At 38.1% G+C, this 26,181-nt stretch overlaps 1 protein-coding gene across 8 annotated transcripts in view; it reads right to left on the bottom strand.

Moving 5' to 3' along the window:
* The window catches only part of LOC106084052 (mitogen-activated protein kinase-binding protein 1), a 318,040-nt gene that overhangs the window by 41,476 nt on the left and 250,383 nt on the right, over positions 1-26,181 (bottom strand). For all 8 annotated transcript variants that reach the window (XM_013247486.2, XM_059364412.1, XM_059364413.1 and 5 more), the window contains one exon: positions 18,613-18,704. In XM_013247486.2, the coding sequence (XP_013102940.1) occupies positions 18,613-18,704 (92 nt within the window). The remainder of the gene's footprint in view (positions 1-18,612; positions 18,705-26,181) is intronic.

Raw genomic sequence — 26,181 nt, 5'->3', positions numbered from 1 at the left:
GAACTGCAAAGTTATATCTTCCGGATTGAAAGCATACAGCGAAACATTGTTGATGCATAAATTTGGGGTGAGGATGATGGAGTGCTTAGACATGTGAAAATTTTTGACAAATACATTTTTTATCATTAACACAAAAAAAAAAAAAACGATCGTGGTAAAAGTAGTTTGTCTATTATCAAAATGAAATGTCTGCAGCAAAAGTTTAACGAATTGGTATTCATCTGCCAATATATAATGCCATAGAAAATTTTGTAATAAATAAGCCAACAACACTAACAAAAATGTCAAGTAAATTGCCAAATCGTTGAAACTCATCGCTTCAATTACAGGGCAATCTGAATAAAAACAAGTAAAAATGCATTAACTTTGGATGGTCATCTAGACCATCGAAATAACCAAAATCAGGTGAAAATGCAATATTTATGAAGATAGTTCAAAACAGGGCTGCGGAATCGGAGTCTTAAAGTTGGAGTCCAGCAATTTTGCCCAAAATTGAACAAGGTAGAAAAAAATGATTCAACAAAAAAATTAAAAAGTTTTTTTTTTTGGATTCAAAAGAATAAAATGTTGATTTTTTACACTAGACTGTTGTATTTAATTTTGCTGTTTTTTTATTCAAGCTCGTAGTCTTAATGTTTTTTATTTAAATTATTAACATATATGGAAATCGGCTTCTGTTTTTTTATTTAAATACATCATACCTCGAAAATGCTAATGGCAAATTTTGCCCATGAACATTCCGCTAAGGAACAGGGGCAAACTTCTCACATATCAATGAGTGCAGTCCGATTCAAGTTTAAGGTCTATGATAAGGGACTTCCTTTTTGTAGCCGAGACCGAACGGCTGAAATTTTAAATGTTAACTACGTTTATGACTTCCAATTTCTTCAATAAAACACGTTCTGATAGGTCCATAATTAGATATAGTCCTCATATGAATCGGCCCCGAGCTAAGAGTGCCAAGTCCCTGTACATATCAATTTTTATCCAATTGTTATGAAATTTTGTACGTGGATTACACAAACGCCCCTTTATGATCACGTAAATATCAAATTGCCAATTTGCCCCTGAACATGCCATTAAGGAACAGGGGCAAATTTCTCATATTTCAACGAATGATGTGCAATTCAAGTTTAAGCTCCATGATAAGGGAACTCCATTTTATAGCCGAGTTCGAACGGAGTACCGCACTGCAACACCTCTTTGGGGAGAAGTTTTTACATGGCGGCCAAAACAAATGATACAGTACCTTTCAGTTGTCGTCAGCATTAGGAGGAGATAACCACTGCTGACTAATCCAGGTATAAAATGAGTTAATATGTGAAAATTCTATTCTTGAGGCCTCGATAGTTCGCTGTTTTGTAAGATTCGGCCCGGTCAAACTTAACACGTAATTGCAAGTTTAATATAAAAACCATATAATGCAATAAGGCGCTGGAAGGGCCCGGCATCTCTCCAGGGTTCTGAAAATTTTTCTTCACTTATAGCTTGTGATTCTTAAGGCAGAAAAAATCGGTGAACCTACATAGTTGGTGATGGTGATCGATGACACGACGCCTGTTCTAAAAACCCAAGTACGCCATCATTTCGGTTACTAGTTGTAAGTTTAACCGAGTCATATTGTGGTTAGTATATAACTTCCATTAATTTACATATCATTCTAAGTGATTTATAGTTTGTTTAATAACTACCTCTAATGCAATGTTATATTCTGCCACCAAGCAATTAACCTTTGCTTATTGAAGAAAATTTAATTATAAACCGAAGCTCGAGAGGAAACCCTCAATGACGTTTGCAGCTGAGATGCCAACTGAAAGTGAATTTAAATAAAACGGAAGCAATTGGTTAAAACAAATTGCCATTTTTTTCGTTTTCCTTTCTTCTGGCTGGCAATGAGACAACTGCGATCCTGTCATAATTTATTATACAGTACTTTAGTCACAGTTACTTGGACTGCCAGTCAACCAGCCAGGCATCTAACAGCCAATGCTTCGAACCACCAGAGTCAAATGCTTTAATAGTTTTCTCGTTGTTATATGTGGCCCCAGCGAATGCGGCCACACAAGGAAGGAAGGATGTTGGTGAAAATCAACATTGCATGCAACTTGCAAAGGCAAAAACGCCGTTGTCTACTACTGCCATAAAGATAACAATTATTACAATGAAAAAGCAGTAACTAGTGTTGCTAGACCCTTGCTCTCGCGGCCACCCCCGATCCTGCCATTCACTGCCACTGTCACCCTTAATTTTGTCGGTAGACGTTACTTGAGCCTTCAATGCTATGAGAATGCATCTGATGTTGCCCCTGGTGTTTTACACTACCGTCGTCGTCACAAATCAAGGATGTTACTGGGTATGCCAGATATTTTGTTTGGGAGGGAAGGGGGGGTGGGGGGGGGGCTGTTTGGTTGTGAGTGCTTTGGCAACGAGGACCTTTCTTCAGTTGCATACACAATCATCGCCAAAGTCCAGGCTAGAGAATAACTTAATGCATGCCAATGACAATCATTTGCTTTGCTCAGTTTGTGCCATTTAAGTATCGTTTCTCTCGCTCTCTCTTTTTTTTTGTTCCCAGCCTCTAGAATTTGTTGCTAGTGCATCATGCATATTTTAGTTAATTTTTCATAACTACTTGCTTTGTGCTGTTCTGGTCATTATTGCTGTGATTTGTGTATACCCCCAGGATACATTTCTCCTCAATTAGGTTGCATCCTTTTTGTGTAAATGATTCAGCAAATGTAAATTGTAAATATTTAATGATGTCAAGATAAGGCTGAAAGCTCCATGGATTTCACTGAGGTTTTTTGGTTGTTTAAGTTTCTTAATAACAAATTCATTCAAAGAAAAATTGTGTACATGGAGATTTTTTAAATATATTAATTGACTTTGTGGCTACTCTAGATTCCCACATACTTGTACAAGGGCTATATCACCATAATGGCACAATAAACTGTCATTGCTTCTATTACTTCTATGTAAGCCGATCTCCTGATTTTTATACCCTTCACCATAGGATGGGGGTATACCAATTTCGTCATTCTGTTTGTAACTACACGATATATTCGTCTGAGACCCCATAAAGTATATATATTCTTGATCGTCGTGACTTTTTAAGTCGATCTAGCCATGTCCGTCCGTCTGTCCGTCCCTCTGTCTGTCGAAAGCACGCTAACTTCCGAAGGAGTAAAGCTAGCTGCTTGAAATTGTACACAAATATGTCTTTGTAGCGTAGGTCGGTGAGGATTGTAAATGCGCCATATCGGTCCATGTTTTGATATAGCTGCCATATAAACCGATCTTGGGTCTTGAATTCTTGAGCCTCTAGAGGGCGCAATTCTTATCCGATTGGAATGAAGAGTTTCTCTATGACTTCCAACAACTGTGCTAAGTATGGTTCAAATCGGTCAATAACCTGATATAGCTGCCATATAAACCCATCTAGAATCTTGACTTCTTGAGCCACTAGAGGACGCAATTCCTATCCGATTTGAATGAAATTTTGTAGTATTTTGAAGTATTTTGTTATGATATCTAACAACTGTGCCGAATATGGTTCAAATCGGTTCATAACCTGATATAGCTGTCATATAAACCGATCTGGGATCTTGACTTCTTGAGCCTCTTGAGGTCGCAATTACTATCCGATTTGCCTGAAATTTTGCACGACGAATCCTCTAATGGCTATCAACATACATGTTTATTATGTTCTGAATCGGTCTATAGCCTGATACAGCTCCCATATAAATCGATCTCTCTATTTTACTTCTTGAGCCCCCAAAGGGCGCAATTTTTATTCGAATTGGCTGACATTTTACACAGGTCTCCAACATATAATTTAATTGTGGTCCGAAACGGACCATATCTTGATATCGCTCTAATAGCAGAGCAAATCTTTTCTTTTATTTTTTTGTTTTGTTTTTTTTTTTTTTGGCAAAGAAAAAATGCCGGGAAAAGAACTCGACAAATGCGATCCATGGTGGAGGGTATATAAGATACGGCCCGGCCGAACTTAGCACGCTTTTACTTCTCATTTTCGTTGTGACTATAGGTGACTAGCTGTACCCCCCGCTGTACCTCCCGCTCCGCTACGCGTTCATTAGCACCATGCGAAAAATATATTTCTTACTTAGTACAATTTCTTTATCTACTACCAAATACCTTTTGTTGAACCGCATATAGCCATGATTGACAAATATTCACTTTTTCGGAGGTGTTTTGAGGGGTAAGTGACCTCCTATCCCTTGAACCTTATTTTTAATATCATATTCGTAATCTACTCCCGAATACCATTCATTTGAGTCCCATATTATCATGATCGTCCAATATGTCCATTTGGGACGGTTCTGGGCTTAGGGCGGCCCCTTGGTAATTGCACACAATTTTTATATTCGATAATCATATTCGTACTCTGCTCTCAAATACCTTTCATTACTGTCCTATATTGTCCCGATCTGTCTACTTTTGATTTTAAGCGGTACTTTTGGGTTAGTTTGGGCTTGGGACAGCGCCTATTTATTTGTATTAAATTTTTGACATAACATTCGTATTCTACTCCCGAATACCTTTTATTAGGGTCCCATATTGTCATGATCGGTCTGCTTTTGATTTTGAACGCTACTTTTATGCCTGGGCGTCCTCCTAGGTATTTGGACCCAATTTTTAATACCATATTCATATTCTACTCCCACATACCTCTCATTTGAGTCTCATATTGTCCCGATGGGTCAATTTTTTATTTTTGGCAGCAGCAAAAAAATTTATAGCCCAATGCTCCTTCCAGACCAACCTACTTAATCAGTGAAAATTTCACGAAAATCGGTTCAGCCGTTTCAGTACGGAGCAAAAAAACTTACAAACAAACACAAATTTATTTATATATATAGGAAATTAAAGATGATATTGATACTATCGAAAATATTGAATTTTGCGAATATCGACAGTTCAAACTGCAGACGGCAAGAAAAATACTTTGTCTGAAGCAAAGTGTACCCGAATACATGGATTGTACAACGCGCAGTCACTGCGTCCTGAGCGACGTAAAGACCTAACGTTGCAATAACTAGTCAGCATGCCTATCAGTAATCCAAAATGCTGCTTCCTCAGCTGCAAGATAAGCTACGATATGTTTCACGGGGTCGTTGCACCCTGCATACCGACAATCCACATCACCATGACAAACCTTACTCGCGCGGTCATCGCAAGAAGCTCGAACAGTGGAGGACTCACTGATTATGTAGCACGATCTGCGGCGATCAGCTATCCTTTTCTGGCCAGATGATCGGCCGTTTCGGTCTCCAACTCACCTTAATGGCCCGGCACCCAGAAAACATACTGACAGACTGAAGGTTTCCAGCAACGACTTTTGCAGAAGCTGAGAGGACATTGAAGAAGAAGAGACAACAGAACATCTGTGCGTGTGTCCCGCAGTGGCAGTCAGAAGGAGTTCCACTTTAGGTACTCATTACTTTGAGAACCGGTCTGATTCAGCGGATGTGAACATTCGCAAGTTATTGGGTTTTTAAAGCTATCTGTATGGTTCAACAGTAGGAAGTAGAAGGCATCTTCCTACTTCTGTTTCTGTGGTATCACATTGGACGAAAACGTCTAAGTGAGTCTGATGGCCGACTGCCACTTAAACCTAACCTAATCTTACAACACATCGAAATATTCATTTCCGACCCCATAAAGTATATAATTCTTGATCGTCGTAAAAATCTAAGACGATTTAGCCATGTCCGTCCCTCTGTCTGTTAAAATCACGCTACACTACCTGTAACCCAACAATCTTCGTTTGCCAAAGAATACCGTTTCAATGTGTGCATATCCCAGCATTCATTTTTCGGCGTGCCGTCCTTTCATTCATATGTTTTTGCGCTACTTTTTATTTTGGTTGTTTCAATTTATGTGGTTGTTGCATTTTATTTGGTTCTTTCAATTTATTTATTTCATTTAACAAATTTTTGGCATTGTGTGTGTTGCTTATGCTGGAAGTTCTTTTTGAGTTAAAGAAATTGGTGGTTCGTCTCAATGTTCGTCTCAAAAAGGCACGCTTCTGGCTGGACAAAAAAATCCAACGAATAATTTATTTTATTTTGTTCTGTTTTATTTTATTTAGCTTAATATTATTATTTATGTTTCACTTTATTTCATTCTATTTTACTTTACTCTCTTTCTAACAACTCCATCATAAATAGAGTGGCAGACATTTTCAACAAACAAGACAACTTGCTGATCTGAAATTGCAAACATTAATAGCAGCAAAATTAACTACTTACAGTAAGCAGTCAATTTCAGCAGACTTTTTTCTATGAGTGTAACTCACTCAGGCCCACACCCAACATGTAGGCGCAAAAATCTAAGATCGATAATGACATTCAGTGCTTATCAGGGGGCATCCCTCTTTGCTCAGGTGATCAGGGCCACCGCGGTACCCTGTACTTTTCGATCATCCTGCGAAGAGCTCGATGCCACATCAGACATCCAATGGGGGGATATCGGCCGAACAGCCACTTCGAGTGTGCCATCCCCGGCATAAGCCTCCAATTCCTCCAATCGTGTTCCGATAGGAATAGAGCGCATTTAGTTGACGTTGCTTCTCCGGCTTACTTGGTGGTCATGAATCATGCCCTAGTAATTGCAGGTCTACCCCAATCAGGCCAGGTCCCTTGAAAACAACCAGTTGCTTCCTTCTGATGAAAAGTACCAGATCAGAGAGCTTCCTCAACGTCCCTGAACCAAGTCTGTTGTTGTTTTAGCACTGTGTTGTGATTTATCTCTCGTCTAGTTGATTCTGTTGAGTATCCAGATCCAGGAACTCTGCGACTAAGATGGGTTGGAATCTGTGTCTGAGACGAGTGTGTCTGGCTGGGCAGTTAAACAGGTGACGTGTGTCGTCTGGTCCCTGGTCATAATCGGGACATCCATCCTGCACGTTGGCATCAATCCTTGCTCTGTAAGAATTGAGGCAGTTGCATCTGCCAGATTGTTATTGAGACAGAACTACTTTGGTTTGCCGAGGGAGTTCAATTTCTTCAGGTGCAATGGGAGGCGGTCGTACTCCAAGGACCACATTCACCCGGTAGCTATTAGACGCATCTGCTACCGTGTCTGCATGAATGTTGTCTAGACTCCTATGGTATGATCTAGAGGTTCTTCTTGAATTTCCTTGAATGTGGTAAACAACGTTTCTTTGTCAACACTCCAAGTGCTGCCGGCAAGTGACTTGAGGACCTTGTTTCTACTTTTGACTTTATCGCAATCAGAAACAAGGTCCAAGTCTGTAATAGAAGAGAGGAAATGGCCTTCTACCATAAAACAGGATAACTCTTTAAAGTAACATGATTTTTTCCCGTATTGTTCCATAAAAAAATGTCAAATTTAATTTTCAAATATATTAATTTTTCTCTCATTTTGAAGTTCTGATTTATTATCTGGTCTTTCCTTTTTAGTATATTTCGGTTTCTTATTGCACGTTCACGTTTTTCACCCAATTGGATGTGCTTGAAAGGCTGATAATGAGAGTAATTTAATGAATTTCATACAAAATAAACGAACAATTCCAATCTTAATTAAAGTGACACTCAACAAAGTGATTGCAGTACGAATGAATACCTTAATGAAGGTTATATTTTAATAGAATTAAAAGGCAGGCTACTCGTACATTAGGGCTGCGTTTAAAAAGCATAATGTTTGAAAAATTATGGACTTAAAAATAAACTGTTTTATGGGAAAAAGATTGTCTTTGAACAAAAAACCTTCAATTGAAAGAAGTTAAAAGTTCGATAATTCACTAGGGCATCCATAGTAGTATAAACCCAGATCAATATTAATAAACAGGCATATTAGAGTAACGTCTATCCAAAGACATTTTTTTTAATTACCCTCTACATACCAACTTCCCCAGAAGATGACTTGGAATGTTTGCTGAGTCAGAAAAAAATCAAAAACCACGAAATTGGATTCCATTGAGTGCTATGATAATGTAATTTAGAGTCTTAAGAGCGGTCACTATGCTAGCGGAAGGATCTTCACTCTCTGATGGACTGGTGTGGTTATAATGGCTATTACATGACTATTATATAGAATCTTATAAATTGAATAACATAGATTCTTTATCTGATCTGAGTGTTACTTTGGACAGTAGATTACGTTTTAATTTGCACATTGATTCGTGCATCAATAAGGTGAAGTCGTTGTTGGGTTTTATAAAACGTTGGTCCAAGGAGTTTGATGATCTTTTCGTGACTAAGCGTTTGACTTAGTCCGGCCGATATCGGAATACGGTTGTGTAATTGAAACCTTTTTTACAAATCTTATTCGGATAAGATTGAATCAGTCCAGATATAATTTCTTGGTTTTGCGCTTAGAAGCTTATCATGGAATTCAGCTGAAGTTCTTCTTTCTCGAAGAAGAAGACACTTGATGCTTAGCGACCTGGTTAGATTTGTAAAACAACATGTTTGTTGTAAAACAATAACCTGGTTAAATTTATCCTAAGTCTTAAAATTAAATTTCAATATTCCTCTTCGAAATACTCGACATTACATACCTCTTAGACTATCTTTATTGAGATCTAATTACGAATTGAACAATCCGCTTCGCTTCTTATGTGATGTATAAAATAAATTGGAGAATAGCATATCCATCACCGGTGCTATTTATGTAATAAAGAATTCCATCCTTCGTTTATAGTTTGTTGTGGTAGATATAACTGTATTCCTTTAATTGTTGTGTACTATCTATGTTGCTTTAGACAGAATGTGTATGTTGAACTAACTCTAGTGTTTTAATGGCTTTGAAATTTCTGTAGCCAGTATTACCCTAAACCTATACTAACCCTCCATATTTCCGATTGTGGGATGTGCGCATCCCTACGTAATGGAAGATGGCTTCCTCGGTTCGCAAGAGCGGGTGCGAGTGGCGTGGGAACGAACAAAGAAAAAAATATAAAAGATGCATTTCGTCTTTGGTTAGAAGACTTTTCAACCAGTGTTGCCGTTTTTGGAAGGTTCCTAGCAAAATTGGTAGGTTTTTATTCTCTTGGTAGGTTTTCCAATACATACATACCAAGTTAATTACCAAACAAGTAAAAGCGTGCTAAGTTCGGCCGGGCCGAATCTTATATACCCTCCACCATGGATCGCATTTGTCGAGTTCTTTTCCCGGCATCTCTTCTTAGGCAAAAAAAAAGGATACAAGAAAAGATTTGCTCTGCGATTAGAGCGATATTAAAATATGGTCCGGTTTGGACCACAATTAAATTATATTTATGTTGGAGACCTGTGTAAAATGTCAGCCAATTCGAATAAGAATTGTGCTCTTTGTGGGCTCAAGAAGTAAAATAGAGAGATCGATTTATATGGGAGCTGTATCGGGCTATAGACCGATTCAGACCATAATAAACACGTAGGTTAATGGTCATGAGAGAGTCCGTCGTACAAAATTTCAGGCAAATCGGATAATAATTGCGACCTTTAGAGGCTCAAGAAGTCAAGATCCCAGATCGGTTTATATGGCAGCTATATCAGGTTATAGACCGATTTGAACCATACTTGGCACAGTTGTTGGATATAATAACGAAATACTACGTGCCAAAATTCATTTAAATTGGATAAGAATTGCGCCCTCTAGAGGCTCAAGAAGTCAAGACCCAAGATCCGTTTATATGACAGCTATATAAGGTGATAGACCGATTTGAACCATACTTAGCACAGTTGTTGGATATCATAACAAAACACGTCGTGCAAAATTTCATTCCAATCGGATAAGAATTGCGCACTCTAGAGGCTCAAGAAGTCAAGACCCAAGATCGGTTTATATGGCAGCTATATCAGGTTATGGACCGATTTGAACCATACTTGGCACAGTTGTTGGATATCATAACAAAACACGTAGTGGAAAATTTCATCCCAATCGGATAAGAATTGCGCACTCTAGAGCCTCAAGAAGTCAAGACCCTAGATCGGTTTATCTGGCAGCTATATCAAAACATGGACCGATATGGCCCATTTACAATACCAACCGACCTACACTAATAAGAAGTATTTGTGCAAAATTTCAAGCGGCTAGCTTTACTCCTTCGGAAGTTAGCGTGCTTTCGACAGACAGACGGACGGACGGACAGACGGACGGACATGGCTAGATCGACATAAAATTTCACGACGATCAAGAATATATATACTTTATGGGGTCTAAGACGGATATTTCGAGTAGTTACAATCAGAATGACGAAATTAGTATACCCCCCATCTTATGGTGGAGGGTATAAAAAATCGCCAGGAATGACCCAAAATTAGTTCACTTTGTGTTGTTTCTGAGTATTTGCTGAAGAGTGCAGAATTAAGTCAAGGATAGCAAGGAGTCAAGGAAGTTACAAAGGGTCTCATTGTTTCAAATTTCAAGAAAAAGGGTGTAAGTTCTGATATTCATCGTAATTGCTGGTACGAGTGTTAAGTGATATCTTCCAAACTTCGAAAATTCTGTATAAAAAATGCGGCTTTTGTGAGTTCAATGCCTTCAATCGGAAAACAGGGCTATGTGGGAGCTGCATACAAATAAGGTCAAATGTGGTCTATACTTAAAAGTTGAGCGGTACATGCATCTCGCTGTAACGGAGAAAATGGGAAGTAAAAGTGCATTACTGGGTTCAAACACTTAAATCGCTTTATCCAAACTCGGCATGACTTTATGAACTCAAGATTAGACCATCTTTGAACTTAAGGCTGTAGAGTGATTTTAACCAACAGGCAAATGAACATGTCTGGATTCCATATGAATAACAACGATCTAGCCTTTGTAGCCTTGAAAATGAATAAGTTGATGTGTTCCCAATCGAATGCCAAATGGCCAACTCTTCGGTGGTGGGTATAAAAAAACTTATAACCTATTTTTGGCTTGTACAACATTTGGTAGGATTTTTCTTAAATTTTAGTTGGAAATAATTTTCTTGAGTGGCAACACTGTTTTCCACCATATTAGGTGTGATGACTTCAAGGGCCGTGCGTTTGCATGTTGTATTTGAATCGTATTAATTGAGAAAATGCCTCTATTATGGAATTTCCACATTAACCACGTTCGACAAACGTGTCTATTAGCTGTACTTTTTCCCAATGCATGTGTTTTCCTGTAATGAAAAAAAAAATTTTTTTTCTGCAACAATTACACTACTTCCATGGTGCACATGATTCGGTGCATCTGTTGGAAGTTGTATTGATGGCTTCGAGCGGTATACAACGGCTTTCGCTGATGCTCCGTGTTCTCAAGTTCGAATCCCGGCCGGGCTCTGCCAAATTTTTTTTATTTTCAAGTTTATTGTCTGTTTGGGCGAAGAACGCACGGCTTTTGAAGCCATCACATCTAATATGGTTGAAAAGTATTCAAATCAAAGACGAAACGCGTCCCATAGTGTTGGTGTGTGTTGCAATCTCTGGTTTCCCTTTTCAATTTCCAAAGGAATTTGCAATGACGTACATCAATAAAAAAGTACCTGTGCAAAATTTCGTGCAGCTAGCTCTAGGCTTTCGACCGCTATCGTGATTTCCACAGTCCGAAGGGCGGACGGAAATCGACTAAGAATTTCAAGACGATCAAGAACAGGTATACTTTATGGGGTCACATATCAATATTTCGAGGTGTTATAAACGGAATCACTATGGTGGTGATTTTATAAGGCATTGTGCATCCGCTTAAGCTAGTGCACCAAAAATGTGTTATTTTCAGCACTATAATTTTTGGCATTGCAAAAATCCATGCTTTAGAATTAGTATATTCTTCCCTTACAAAATTACTTAAAGTAGCGCTACATTGAGTCTAAAAAACAATTACGCTTCATAACACATAGAATATAATCATCGCAACTAATTTATTTGTATGTGAAAAGAGTTGATGCTCAACAATTTTAGTTATAGAAATAATGATTTTAGTTGTTGAAGTTTGTCTATTGATACTTGACAGAGAAAACTTTAAAATTTTAAGGATTTTCAACAAATTTGTTTTTTGAGTTAGCTGTAGATAGTAAAAGGACATTTTTTCAATAAACAAACACACCAATTTTGTTGTTAAAAAAACAAATATAATAGTTAAATAGCAGATCTACGATTCACCGACAAATATTTTGTAATGTTTTGGGCTCAACAAACTATGTGCAAACATTACTGCGGAGAATACATTATATTATAATGATTGCTGATATCCAATTTTTACCTTGGGTTGCTGAAATTTAAATTTGATTTGTTGCAGGAAAATTGACAAATTTTGTAGTTGATTTTTCAACAAAAGTTGTTTTTTTCAAAATCGTTTTTATCTGTGTAATGCTAACACATCAAGCTCAGAGTAATGTTATTTCATGCATTTTTATAATGAATGGACAATAATAAGTCAAGAGGAGCTGATGGGTTGCTAGCTGAGCAATGAATATCCGAAGGCGATATTTTGAGAAGGCATATGCGTCAGCATATTCTTAGACTCTGGCTAGAAGGATGCTTCCTTATTATAGGAACCTTACTAGGCTTTGTCTTGTGAACAAATGAAGCGATGCTCGATAAATCCTGGTAAGTAAATCAAATAAAAATATTCTTCGGCTGTTATCACCGCAATTACTTGCGACTTTGTGCGTAATTGGGCTTTGTATACCTTCTCCACAAAGAAGTATCGCTTCTCGCCGTTCAAACCTAACTTTATATAGAAGTTCAATAATCAACCTTTAATCAATTGTATTTCTCTTTGCATACAATGTAGCAGTGATTTATTGATATATTAAACCAAAATCCAGTGAAGAGCGCATTTCGCTTCCAAATAAATGGAAACGACATATTCCAGCACCCCATTTCAAAGGTGTGTTCACTTTACACTCCTGTAAAAATGCAGATGTGAATAAACATTTTTTGGCCCTCCATTTTTGTAAAAATCGCCAACTTTTTTATCATAATACCCCCTTTATAGCTAAAATTTTTTCTTAAAACGCAATCCCTATAACTAATGTTTGTACGGATATGTCTCTAGGCTCCTCTGCTTCTTCCTGCAATTGTAACAAAAAATCATATACTGCCGCAATGCCACTTAACTGGAGACTGCAGAAAATAGCTCAAGTACCCCTACTTCAACACAAAAGTGCATTGCAACACAATGTGACGCTAAACAAAGTCGAAACTGGCGTTGAGGCTAAACCCGGGTTTAAAGAAACAGTGAAAGAGGGAGAGACAGAAGAGAGGGCTGTGTTAGAAACACTTCTTGCCAAAGTGTTTAATGAATGACCTTTAACACACTTTTAATTCATGAAATTGTTTGGAAGATGCGAACATTAGCACTGCAGCCTGCTTTTAAAAGCCAAATAAAGGAACAGTTTCGTTTGGCGGATGTTAGAAATTTTTGTGGCAGACAAACAAAACTGTGAACAGAAGAAACGCCGAACTCTTTCAAAGAGTAGTTTAATCAAAGGTTTTGGTGAAAAGCCTAGCAAAACTATATTGCTGAAAAATGTGGCAATTGTGGGCACTTTGTTGGCAGCGAAGCTGAGAGGGTGCAGACGGTGGTGGTGGTTAGAAATGCCTGTGGAAATCCCAATAGCCACAGTAGTTTTTCACCAGCAGTAGTTGCAACATGAAATTGTTTTAAATGAAAACCATTTAAAATAGTTTTCGGGTAACAATTTTCTTTTTGGTGGCAAACCAAACGTTGAAAGATTATTAATTGTAAGCCCAAAGAAAAATTTAGGTAATAATCAAATGGCTGAATTAGAAAAGGTATGCGACAAAATTATACCACATGGTTAATGTGGTATTTGTATCATAGAGGCGTTTTCGCAATAAGTTCAGTTCAAGTACAACATACCAAGGTTCGGCCCTTGAAGCCATCACACCTAATATGGCTGAAGAGTTATTGTAACCAAATTACGAAATGGGTCCCACACTGGTTGGTGTGTGTTTCGATCTCCGATTTCCCTTTCCATTTGCAAAGAAAATTTTCGATCATTGAGCTCGTCTCGAAAGATAAACAAACTAAAACAGCACAAGTTCGGCCAGGAAGAAGCTTGGATATTCACGATATAACCGTTTTGCCTGGACGCTATAACCGCTTGTGTCGTTAAAAACCGGAAGCTAGTTTTTTCTAGAGGCTAAAGAAGTCAAGATCACAGATCGGTTTATATGGCAGCTATATCATGTTATGAACCGATTTGAACCTTATTTGACATAGCTGTTGAAAGTAAGAATAAAATACGTCATGCAAAATTTCAGCCAAATCGGATAGGAATTGCGCCCTCTAGAAGCTGAAGAAGTCAAGTCCCAAGATCTATTTATATGACAGCTATATCAGGTTATGAACCGATTCGAACCATACTTGGCACAGATGTTGGATATCATAACGAAATACTTCGTTCATAAATTCATGCAAATCGGATTAGAATTGCGCCCTCTAGAGGCTCAAGAAGTCAAGAACCAAGATCGGTTTATATGACAGCTATATCAAGATATGGACCGATTTGAACCATACTTAACACAGTTGTTGGATATCATAACAAAACACGTCGTGCAAAATTTCATTCCAATCGGATAAGAATTGCGCACTCTAGTGGCTCAAGAAGTCAAGACCTAAGATCGGTTTATATGGCAGCTATATCAAAACATGGACATATATGGCCCATTTTCAATACCAACCGACCTACACTACATTTCAAGGGACTAGCTCTACTCCTTCGGAAGCGTGCTTTCGACAGACAGACGGACGGAAAGACGGACGGACATGGCTAGTTCAACTTAAAATGTCATGACGATCAAGAATATATACTTTATGGGGTCTCAGACGAATATTTCGAGTAGTTACAAACAAAATGAAGAAATTAGTATACCCCCATCCTATGGTGGAGGGTATAAAATGGGAAGTACAGAACTCCGACGAAAAAACCAAGGAGAACCGTTATCAAAAACAAAAATACGGGGACAAACGCAAACCGTTAACTGCATTATAGCAACAGTGGTGTCGCAGGTTCCAGTGCATCTTTTAACTATTAGGCTATATACAATAAATGTATACTTTGTCAACGAATATCATTCTAAAATCCAAATCCTTAACTGGATGCCTTAGAAAGTACGTACTACATCTAACTCTGGACGTCATGTCGGCGCGGGTTATCGCTAACCGATCGCCATTATAGAGAGGCTGTGATTAAATACAAGTAAAAGCGTTCTAAGTTCGCCTGGGCCGAATTTTATATACCCTACACCATGGATCGCATTTGTCGAGTTCTTTGCGCGACAAAGATATACTCTGCTTGTATCAGAATGTCATATATACCAGTGGGATGGAGGGACACGAAGGTAATTTTCATTCCGAAAGCAGGAAAACCCTACCACACGAAGGCGAAAGATTTTCGTCCTATTAGTCTGTCATCCTTTATACTGAAGACTCCTGAGAGGTTGATAGGAACATATCTTAGGGCAAAGATCCCTGGAGATCGCCAGTCGCGGCAGCACCATGCATATAGTAAAAGCAAATCCACTGAAACAGCCCTTCACGACCTAGTCGACTACATAGAGGGTTCTCTCGCTGTCAAGGAATATGCAATGGTAGGATTTCTTGACATTGAAGGTGTTTTCAATAATGTAAAACCGTCGTCAATCATGAAGGAGTTGGAGTTTCTAGCCATCAACTCTACCGTAAGAAAGTTTATTAATAACTTACTTACTAAAAGATGCATTACGGCAGGCTTGGGATCTGTGGATCTAAAAAGATGGGTCAGCAGAGGAACACCTCGAGGAAGTGTATTGTTTCCTCTACTTTGGAATATAGTCATTAACAATATATTATTGTCTCTGGAATAAAAAGGCGTAAAAGTGGTCGTGTATGCTGATGACGTGGCAATTGCGGTTAGGGGGCAGTTTTCCAGCCCTCTAAGAGATTTACTTCAGGAAGCTCTACGTGCAATAGCAAAGTGGGAAAGTGGTCTGGGTATAAATCGGTGCAAGACAGAAGTAGTTCTTTTCAGCAGGAGATACAAATTGCCTACAGTGGAACCTGTCTCCTTGGGCGGAGAGAATGTTCCATTTACAGAAAGCGCAAAATACCTGGGTGTTTTGCTGAACAGGAAATTGAACTTCAAATCCAACATTTTGGAAAGGGCAAGAAAGACCACTGTTGCCCTATACACCTGCAAGAGAGCTATTGTCAAAAGTTTGGGATTCAGACCGCGCGTCATGCATTGAGCATATACTGCAGTTGTCAGACCCATAATGCTATATGGTGTTGTGGTCTGGTGGACGGCCGGATTCCGGATTCAAACAATGGCTTCTTTGTGCATCACAGCCGCCCTGAGGACGACACCATCTGATGCACTGAATTTAATGCTACAACTTATGCCTTTGGACATTGTGGCTACCCAAATTGCAGCGACCACTGCAGTGAGGTTAAGGGAGCTTTCTCATTGGTCATGTGGCGGCTACGGACACTGTGTTATGCTTGATACAATATACGATGTTCCATTCAGTGTGAATTACACCCTACCTGAGGCCCTTTTTGATAAAAATTACTGTACCACTATTGCTGATAGAACCGTTTGGAACTATGATATCCCTGGTAACAAAAGTTACATAGACTTCTATAAAGATGGTTCCAAACTAAACGGCCAGGTGGGCTTTGGTGTATACTCTAAAGATCTAGAACTGGTCATATCGAAAAGGTTACCCGATCACTGCAGTGTGTATCAAGCGGAGATCCTTGCAATTAAGGAAGTGTTGGAATGGCTAAGATATAATATCATAACGACGATTGGCACAAATATCTTCTCAGGCAGCCAGTCAGCCATTAAATCCCTGTAGAACGTATTTCTGAACACAAAAACAGCACTTGACTGTCGCAGATCTCTCAACGAGATGGCTGAACAGTTCACAATTCACCTGTTATGGGTGCCGGGCCACAGAGATATCTCAGGGAATCCTAAAGCGGATGGGCTTGCGAGACTAGAGAGCGAGAGCTTGCGAGACTAGGAACTTTACACACTCCAGGGACAATCGAATCTGTGGGTATGCCTCTAGCGACATGTAAGCTAAGTTTTCAGGACCAGGCCCGAAGGGCAACGAATAATAGATGGTCACAAAGAGGGGGCTGTGAGCATTCCAAAACTATGCGGCCTCATCTGCACTTGAAGAGGTCTACTGCTTTGCCTTCATTGGTTATAACAGACGTCTCAGTCATTGTGTCCGTCATGACAGGTCACTGTCTAATCGGAAAACGTGCTGACAAACCGAAGGTTGCCAGCAACGACTTTTGCAGAAGCTGTAGGGACATGGAGGTAGAAGAGACCATAGAACACCTTGTGTGTGTGTGTCCCGCACTAGCAGTTAGAAGGAGTTCCACTTTAGGAACTAATTTCTTTGAGAACCTGCCTGATTTAGCGAATGTGAACATTCGCAAGTTATGGGGCTTTTTAAAGCGATCTGGATGGTTCAACGGTAGGTACTAGAAGACATCTTCCTTTTTCTGTTTCTGTGGTATCACAATGGACGAAAACGTTTAAGTGAGTCTGATGGCAGACTACCACTTAAACCTAACCTAACCTAACTGGCACATTTAAGGGGATGTCTCACCTAAGCGGCGAATGGTGTACTCTCTCAAGCCGACCTAATCGGACTTCTTCTGATTGATAAACGTCCGGTGCTCATAGGTTATGCGAAAGGGGGTTTGGGCGATGGTGAGTATTATGGGGTGCTGATCTGATCGCAAAGAAATGACGGTTTCCCAAGATAAGTCACTCGAGGAATGCAATGGAAATGTCTGGCGAACTGCTGAACCTCCTCTTAATCGTACACCCAAAGAAATTGGTGTACTGATATCAGCAAACATTGTTTGCGGATACTATATTAAGAATATTTAACTTTGAATGAATCCATACAAGATTTTTTAACTTCTAAACAACAAGTGAGGCATTTGCTATAACTAATAAAAATATTTATCAAATTTAGACGTTATTTTTTGGTTTAAAAGCATAAATATAATAGCATTTGTTATTTTGTTTGCTGTTTTTTAAATTCGTTCAAAAATAAGCAAATTTTAGAAATTTCGAAAAAAATTGCGTTACATGCTTGTTGAACTCAAGATAAGATGGATTATAATTTATTTTTTAAAAATTAATGAAATTTTTAAGCTTCTTTTAACTTTTACCTTTTGCAAACTGCAGAAAATGTTTGCTCTTTCAGCAAAAAATTACTGCTGGCCCAGATTGTTTGCTGTTACAGCAAACATTTTTGCTGTTTACAAAATTATGCGAGTGTAGTGGGGACATCCTGATTCACCGTGGTTCTCTGCCCTTTCAAAGCTATGTCCCACTGATCGTTACCCAGGATAGAATTCCATATAACATGATGAGGATTAAAGTCTCCTTGAACCAGGAGATTATGGCCAGACGGTGGACCACTAATGTCGGGCCTGTTAACTTGGCCATGAACTGGCACACAACTGCCAATCGGCGGTATGTATAGCTCTAACTCTAGATTTTGTATTGCTTTATACTTTCAATTAGATAGACATTTCTTGTCGAGTGTAAACCTATTCATTCAGGATTCTCCAACCAACTCGTTACCACCGAACAATGTGCTAAAAGCGATAGAACAAAGAAAAACTTACCCGGCTGGATAGGCCAATAGGCCACTGATGGGTGAACAATCCAAGGCTGCATTGCTGCATACTGTGAGGCCTAAAACTTTTTTAAGTTTTATCTGTAAAGAGCGAAAAAGAGACAAAAAAAAAGATTTTAGTTTATACCACAATTGATTCACAAAAGTTACAAAAATCTCTTCTAAAGAATTTTACACAATAACCAGCTAGCCTGTGCTACTTTGGTTTAGCCTTGTTTGGAGCTGTGGGGGCTTAAAAGCAAGTATTCTTCTTTGTCTTGCTTTATTCATGGTTTGCTTAAATAATTTACACTAATTCGCAGTTGAATGTTAAAATGGGCATAGTTGAAGATTTAGTTTTTGTTTTTTCGAGCTGTGACACAATTGCCATATCAAAATATTGAAATTTTTTCATTTCATTTTGTTTGTTTTCTGTTGTGCTTATTTTGCAATAAACAGAAATTATTGACAACAAAAATACAAGGGGTGGGGAGGTAAAACAAGTTGTTCGTTAACACGTTATTTCTCTCCTCGATATAAACAAAACATTTTCGATGTCATTATCCATTTGTTGCCAATAGTGTTGTTAAGTTCTCAATTCATGTTTTATGCATTACAAACAAAATTCTTGATGTTGTTTCCATTGTCGAGTTTACTGCGTCTTTTGAATTCCAGCAGCCAATGATCATTAAAATGAAATAATAATAAATTTTGCATATTTTATTTTAGGCCTATTTGAATTAATCAGAGCTGGGAATGTCTATTGTTCGCGAAGGCAATTCTTGTTTAGAAAATTTAAAAAAACATCTTGAATACAATTTGTTTGTGATTAATTCAAGCCGTTATTTGAATTGATGTTTTTCGACACGCTTGTGAATTTAAAAATCTTATGAACTCAAGCAAAACTCATTTAAGGACCTTCATAGATATTTTCTTGATTGCACTGTGTGACACAATTTAACTTTTTCGAAAACAACTGCATAGATTATGATAAAAGAAGCAAAATCGGCGTTCTGAAAGTTTACATCGAAAAGTAACCAAACAAGAGGGGTATTTTCCTCTCTTATGAATACATTTCAAAAGTTCGGCTTAAGATTACTCGTAATCCCCTCATTTTAGGTGTAAAGTTTATTCGGCAATATTACTGAAAAGACTGTAAGCAATATGAATATTCTTGTGGAGCATTTTAATCTGCAGGCCACTCATTTTTTGCAAAAGGATTAAAAATTCCTTTAAAATTTATTTGTGGTTGATTGAAATATTCAACAAAAATGTTTGCTATATAATTCCACTATAAGTCTCAGAATACACCAAAACTAAACCTAAAAGCCTGTAATCAGGGATAATAAAGTTGGGTCTAATTAGATCCAAATGGATCTGTCATATCCAATTATATATAAATATATCTGATGCAATGTATATCTGCTATATATAATTATATCCAAAGAGTTATGCTATAAATAACTATATCTGGCCTTGGATATAATCATATCTGACCTTAGATATAATTATATCTTGGGCTATATAGATGTATATCTTGGACAACAAATAACTGAACTTTGTTCTTTCAGTGAATTTATTTTATTTTAAATGATAAATCCTAAAATATAAGGCATTTTAATAAGAGAGTTTCCAATTCCCAAACGTGAGATATTTTGTCATTTTTAAATTTGACCAATATGTGATTGTTGGTGTTAACAATTGGTTATATGTGATAAATGGGAGTTTTATTTTCTTACAGAATGAAAAATATTAAAAAATATTTTTATATTTTTAATTACATCTACAAAAACTCACAGTTTCAAATTTCATATATATGGGATGAAAAATTATCCTTTTACGGGATGACAGCTATATGGTCCGATCTGGACCACTTTCAACAAAAAGGAGTGGGGTTTGCCACAACTCACTGTTCTAAATTTCATCGAAATCGGATACAAAATTTCTCCTTTTACTCAATACAAAACTCTACACATGAGCGATATGTTGGGTGTGAGTGCAACCCAAACACAAAGAGAAAGAGGAAACTCAAATTCATAATTACTTTACAAGAGTAAGCAAAACAAAAACAAGTAAAAAGGCGTTAAGTTCGGCTGGGCCGGACTTTGGATACCCACCACCTTGGGAATATACTTGAACCACCTTTCATCAAAATCCGGTGAAAATTGCATACCTTATGTCTAATAGCAGTTATATCGAAATATGTTCGGATTTGGAGCAAAAACTAATAAGTACAAGTCATTGTTCAATTGTGTGCAACAATATATTGGTCTTTTTAGTAACTATATCTAAAAATAAACCGATCTGAACCATATACAACAGGAATGTGGAAAAGCCTAACATAAGTCACTGTGTCAAATTGCAGGGAAATCGGATTATAAATGCGCCTTTTATAGAGCCAAGACTTTAAATCGAGTTATCGGTCTACATGCCAGCTATATCCAAATCTAAACCGATTTGGCCCAAGTTGCAGAAAAATGTTGAAGAGCCTAACACTACTCACTGTCCCAAATTTCGGCGAAATCGGACAATAAATGCGCCTTTTATGGGCCCAAAACCTTAAATCGAGAGATCGGTCTATATCGCAGCTATATTCAAATCTGGACCGATCTGGGCCAAATTGAAGAAGGATGTCGAAGAGGCTAACACAGCTCACTGTCTCAAATTTCAGCCACATCGGGCAATAAATGTGCCTTTTATGGCCCCAAAGCCTTTAACCGAGAGATCGATCTATATGGCAGCTGTATCCAAATCTGGACCGATCTGTGCCAAATTGCAGAAGTATGTCAAGGGGCTTAACTTAACTCAATATTAAGTGAACTAAATGCGCCTTGTATGAGTCCAAAATCTTAAATCGGGAGCTCATTCTATATGACAGCTTTATCCAAATCTGAACCGATCTGGGCCAAATTGAAGAAGAATGTCGAAGGGCCTAACACGACTCACTGTCCTAAATTTCAGCAAAATTGGATAATAAATGGGGTCTCTATGAGTCTAAGGCCCTAAATCGGAGGATCGGTCTACATGGCAGCTATATCCAAATCTGGACCAATCTGAGCCAAATTGGCAAAGGATGTCTAAGGGCCTAATACAACTCACTGTCCTAAATTTAACCAAGTCGGATAATAAATGTGGCTTTAATGGGCCTAAGACCTTAAATCGGCGAATCGGTCTATATGTAGACTATATCAAGATATAGTTCGATACAGCTCATCTTCGAACTTAACCAGCTTATGGAAAAAAAAAACTGCAAAATTTCAGCTCAATATCTCTATTTTTAAAGACTGTATGGTGATTTCAACAGACAGACGAACCAACATGTCTAGATCGTCTTAGATTTTTACGCTGATCAAGAATATATATACTTTATAGGATCGAAAAGAGATATTTCGATGTGTTGCAAACGGAAAGAAAAAAAGGGTGGTGAGTATAATGAGGAGTACAAACGGGAGCAAAAGGCGATGTTGGCTGAGATGGTAACGCATCTGACTAGCTAACGAGAGGACCCATGTTCAAACCCCGCTGGCGGCAAAAATAAAGGTAGCACTTATATGGAAAACGGTAAAAAATAAGAGTTTAATTAAAAACAGCAACATTAAGATGTAAAATAAACAAACAAAAACAAAACAAAAACATTTTTCTTAATATAACATCCAAATAGATTTTATTATATATAATTGAATCTATTTATATCTGGGACAAATTTGAGATTCAATTGTATCTAATTGTATCAGATAGTATCCAATTAGATCTAATTTGGTACAATTAGATCCAATCATATATAACTTTTCAGGGTCCAATTATATCTGATCCCAGATCTGATCTTATCAACTTTTTTTACTCGGGAAGTATCTTCGGCCCAATAGTCGGAGGATTTTGAATACATGAAGAAACTTCCGACAATGGATTGAGGCTGATTTTGTCGCGGCAATGAAAATGATAGATAGCAACATCAGATTCCAATATCAAAGGATTTACACGACCCCATGACTGTTACCTGATCAAAACACGAGAGAGCAAATAGATTATGTTGTGATAGATGGTAGGCATTCAGCCAACGTTTTAAATGTACAATCGATCCGAGGGGCGAACATCGATTCGGATCATTACCTTGTTCAAGCAAAGCTTCGTACTTCTAGTGTAGCGAAAAACGTATGATCTGAAACGAAAGCTGGACAACGGCTTACTCCTCTCAGCTGACCCAATTGCTTGCAGAAAGCACTTCCTGTTCCAATAGTATAGCAGCGCGATGGCAAACCATTGCCCACTCCATGGAAAGAGCTGCAACGTCCATTCCTGGGTACCAAAAGCCTCCCCCAATCCATGGTACGACCATGAGTGCCATAAAGCTATTGAAGCCAAGAATGTGGCATACAGGGCAAAATTACAGTCATTAGCAGGCGAAGAGAGATATCGCGAGAAAAGGAAAGAGGAGAAATGTCCACTGCGCAGGAAGAAAAAAGAATGGAAAGACGTGAGTGTGGGCGAATCGAGATGATCAGAAGCCAGAATTAAATCCGAAAATTCTACCAAAGAATTAAACATCAAACTGATGGCTTTGGTAGAGGCACATTCTCCTCCAGAGACAAAGAAGGCAATCTAGTAAATAATGCAGATAGTGTGCTGAGGATATGGAAAGAACACTTTTTTCAGCTGATAGTGTCTGATGATGGCGGCGAAGAGGATACCGCAGAACCAATCAATGATAATGGTATAGAATGTTTACCACCTAGTCAGAATGAGGTCCGAGAGCAGTGACCTGCCTAATAACAACAAGGCAGCAGAAGCCGACGGGTTTCCCGTTGAACTATTTAAGACCGGAGGCGACACGCTGATAAGGCGTATGCATCAGCTTATCTGCGCAATTTGGCTAGAAGAACGCATACCCGATGATTGGAACCTCCGCATACTATGTTCCGTACACAAGAAAGGAGACAAGACGGAATGTGCCAACTACAGAGAAATAAGTCTCCTCCCCATCGCATAAAAGATACTCTCGAGCGTACTGTGCGAAAGATTAGAACCTAAAGTCAATGAGATAATTAAGCCCTATCAATGCGGCTTTAGTCCTGCTAAATCCACCATAGACCAGATATTTACACTGCGTCCATCACCCAAAAGGAAAAATCAACACCTGCCATCTTTTTGTTGACCACAAAGCCGCTTTCGACAACCCTATTCGTTCAAAAATATTTCAGGCCATGTTTGGGTTTGGTATTCTGGCAAAACTGAAATAAAACGAAGGACAGCATTGTCTAATATATGCTACTTTGGACTAAGCAGGCAGATGAGGAGCAAATGCACCGCTCCACGGGCGAAAATTACATTATTACAGAAAATTACATACCAGACACTGACACTACCCGTGCTGTTGTATGGCTCCGAAGCAAGGGTACTTACGAAAGCAGGTGAGTCGGTCCTTGAAGTGTTTTAGAGATAAATTCATATATTTTATGAAGAATATGTATTTTAGGAAGGATTTTTCTCTTAAACACTCCAAGTACTACCTCATCTGCTTTAGCATGTACCTATGCTTCGGAGCCATACAATAGCATGGGTAATAACATTGTCTGGTATAGTGTAATTTTCGTCTGTCGAGAGGTGGCTTTGCTCCTCAACTGCTTGCTTAATCCAAAGTAGCACCTATTAGACAATATTATCCTTCGTTTTATTTAAAAATAATGGAGAATATAGGCGTCGTACGAACCACGGGTTGAATAAGCTGTATGACGACGATAGCACAGTTAAACTCATCGAAATACAAGGATTAGTTGGCTAAGTCATATTGTCATAATGGATGAAGAAGCTCCACCAAAAATGTATTTTAAGGGCGACAATAATAGAATGCGCAAAAAGGGAAGACCAAAACTCCTATGTAGTGACCAAGTGGAGAGCGACATCTCGAAACTGGGAGAAGAAGCACAGAAGATCGAGGTGCTTGGAAATCTATTCTACGTTCGGTTTGAGTAATAAATTTTCTCTAATGATTAGTTAAAGTAAAGCACAGTGTATAATATATACAAATTTCTGTTGTTCAGTGAGTTTTAGTCGAATTTGGTAAAGAACATTTTTGTCTTTGTCTTCATTCTCCTAAAATGGAGATTTATAGGCAAATTTGACATCAACGTAGATTGGCACTACTTTAACCTTAAATGTACTTTGCAATTTTACTGATAGCGAGCTTTTAAGTAAGGTTCTGGGTTTTGGTGTATTTAGAGACTTATAGCAAAATTTCATAGTAATCATTTGGCTAAACCCGCAAAAAAGAAGAGTGTCTAAATTCTTAGAAACGCAAGACTATGGTTTCATTGGTAAACCATAACATTTTTCGCCTTGCCCCTTTTAAATCCTGTCGCAGATAGAATACTGATCAGGTACTATATTGGTTGGACTGAGATAATTGTGTTACATATGGGCGACCAACAATTTTACAAATAAAGCTAGCTCGTTTGTCTTTGAGTGGAAAAAGTATACATTGTGGCTACTTTGAGCTTAAAACATGTTTTTTTTTTTTGGAAAAAATCTGTAATGGCGGTTATTGATTTCGTTTATGTACTGTAAATAATTCATATACAAAAGTAGGCTTAGTCTTACATCTACAGTTTTAGGAAGATAGAGTTGACCAAATGAACTGCATAATTAAGTTTCTTATAATAATGCGGGATATGGTGGTTTGATATGTTGTCTATATTGTCTTCTTCATACTGATATCCATGAGAGAGTCGCAGAGTCATATGCAGTAAGGCAATTTTGCTATTAAGGTTAATGGGGAGCGCTAGACAGACAGTTGATATATGGACAATAAATCGTCCATAGACATACATTATGAAAAGTGTGATGATAGTGCATTGGTACATCAGATACACAGTGAGTATTAGAAAGTGGTAAACATTATGCATATAGACGGATAACAACATAAGCATTATATTTAACAAAACTTAGAAAATAGATGATGCCAAATCATGCACCAGCGGTGAAACATTGAAACCAACCGTTATGAACATCGTCCCTTCAAAATGTGTATGTAAGTTTAAGTGACTTTTAGAACATTGTACAATATGTACATAGGTAGCTGTAATGTAGCGTGGTAAGATATTTGTATACACACAATCATGGGGTAAATGGAACACAGGTTCAATTCTCAACATCGCACAAAATATTTTTACAATGTTAAAAAAAACTGTGCACTAGACGGTATCAGAATGTTAACGGCTGTGGATAGTTTTGAACGGTTCTTGATTTATGAACATCTGTGTTTTGATTAACTTTTATAAACCAATTGGGTCAATTTGACAAGGACGTGTTTGATTTTTTCACCATTTGTGCTGTTTACAGTGCCTTGAAAAAATTAATTTGACATTTCCTGGCGAATCGTGGAACTATGAGACCGTAACAAAACAACAATCGATCGTGCGAGCCTTCCAAGTCGAGCCAAATCCAAAGAAAGTTGTTCGTGAAAGAAGAACTTCGAAGCAAATAGTAGCCTATTTCTTCCGCTAAACTGGTCATATGGCGACTGTTCCGCTCGAGCAACATAGGAGGTCAATTCTGAGTGGTACAACATAATTTGAATGCCTGA

The sequence above is a fragment of the Stomoxys calcitrans genome, chromosome 3 (genome assembly GCF_963082655.1).
Source record: "Stomoxys calcitrans chromosome 3, idStoCalc2.1, whole genome shotgun sequence".
Taxonomy (NCBI): Eukaryota; Metazoa; Arthropoda; class Insecta; order Diptera; family Muscidae; genus Stomoxys; species Stomoxys calcitrans.
Note: the sequence above shows the minus strand (reverse complement) of the source record. Positions and strands in the feature narration are given on the sequence as shown.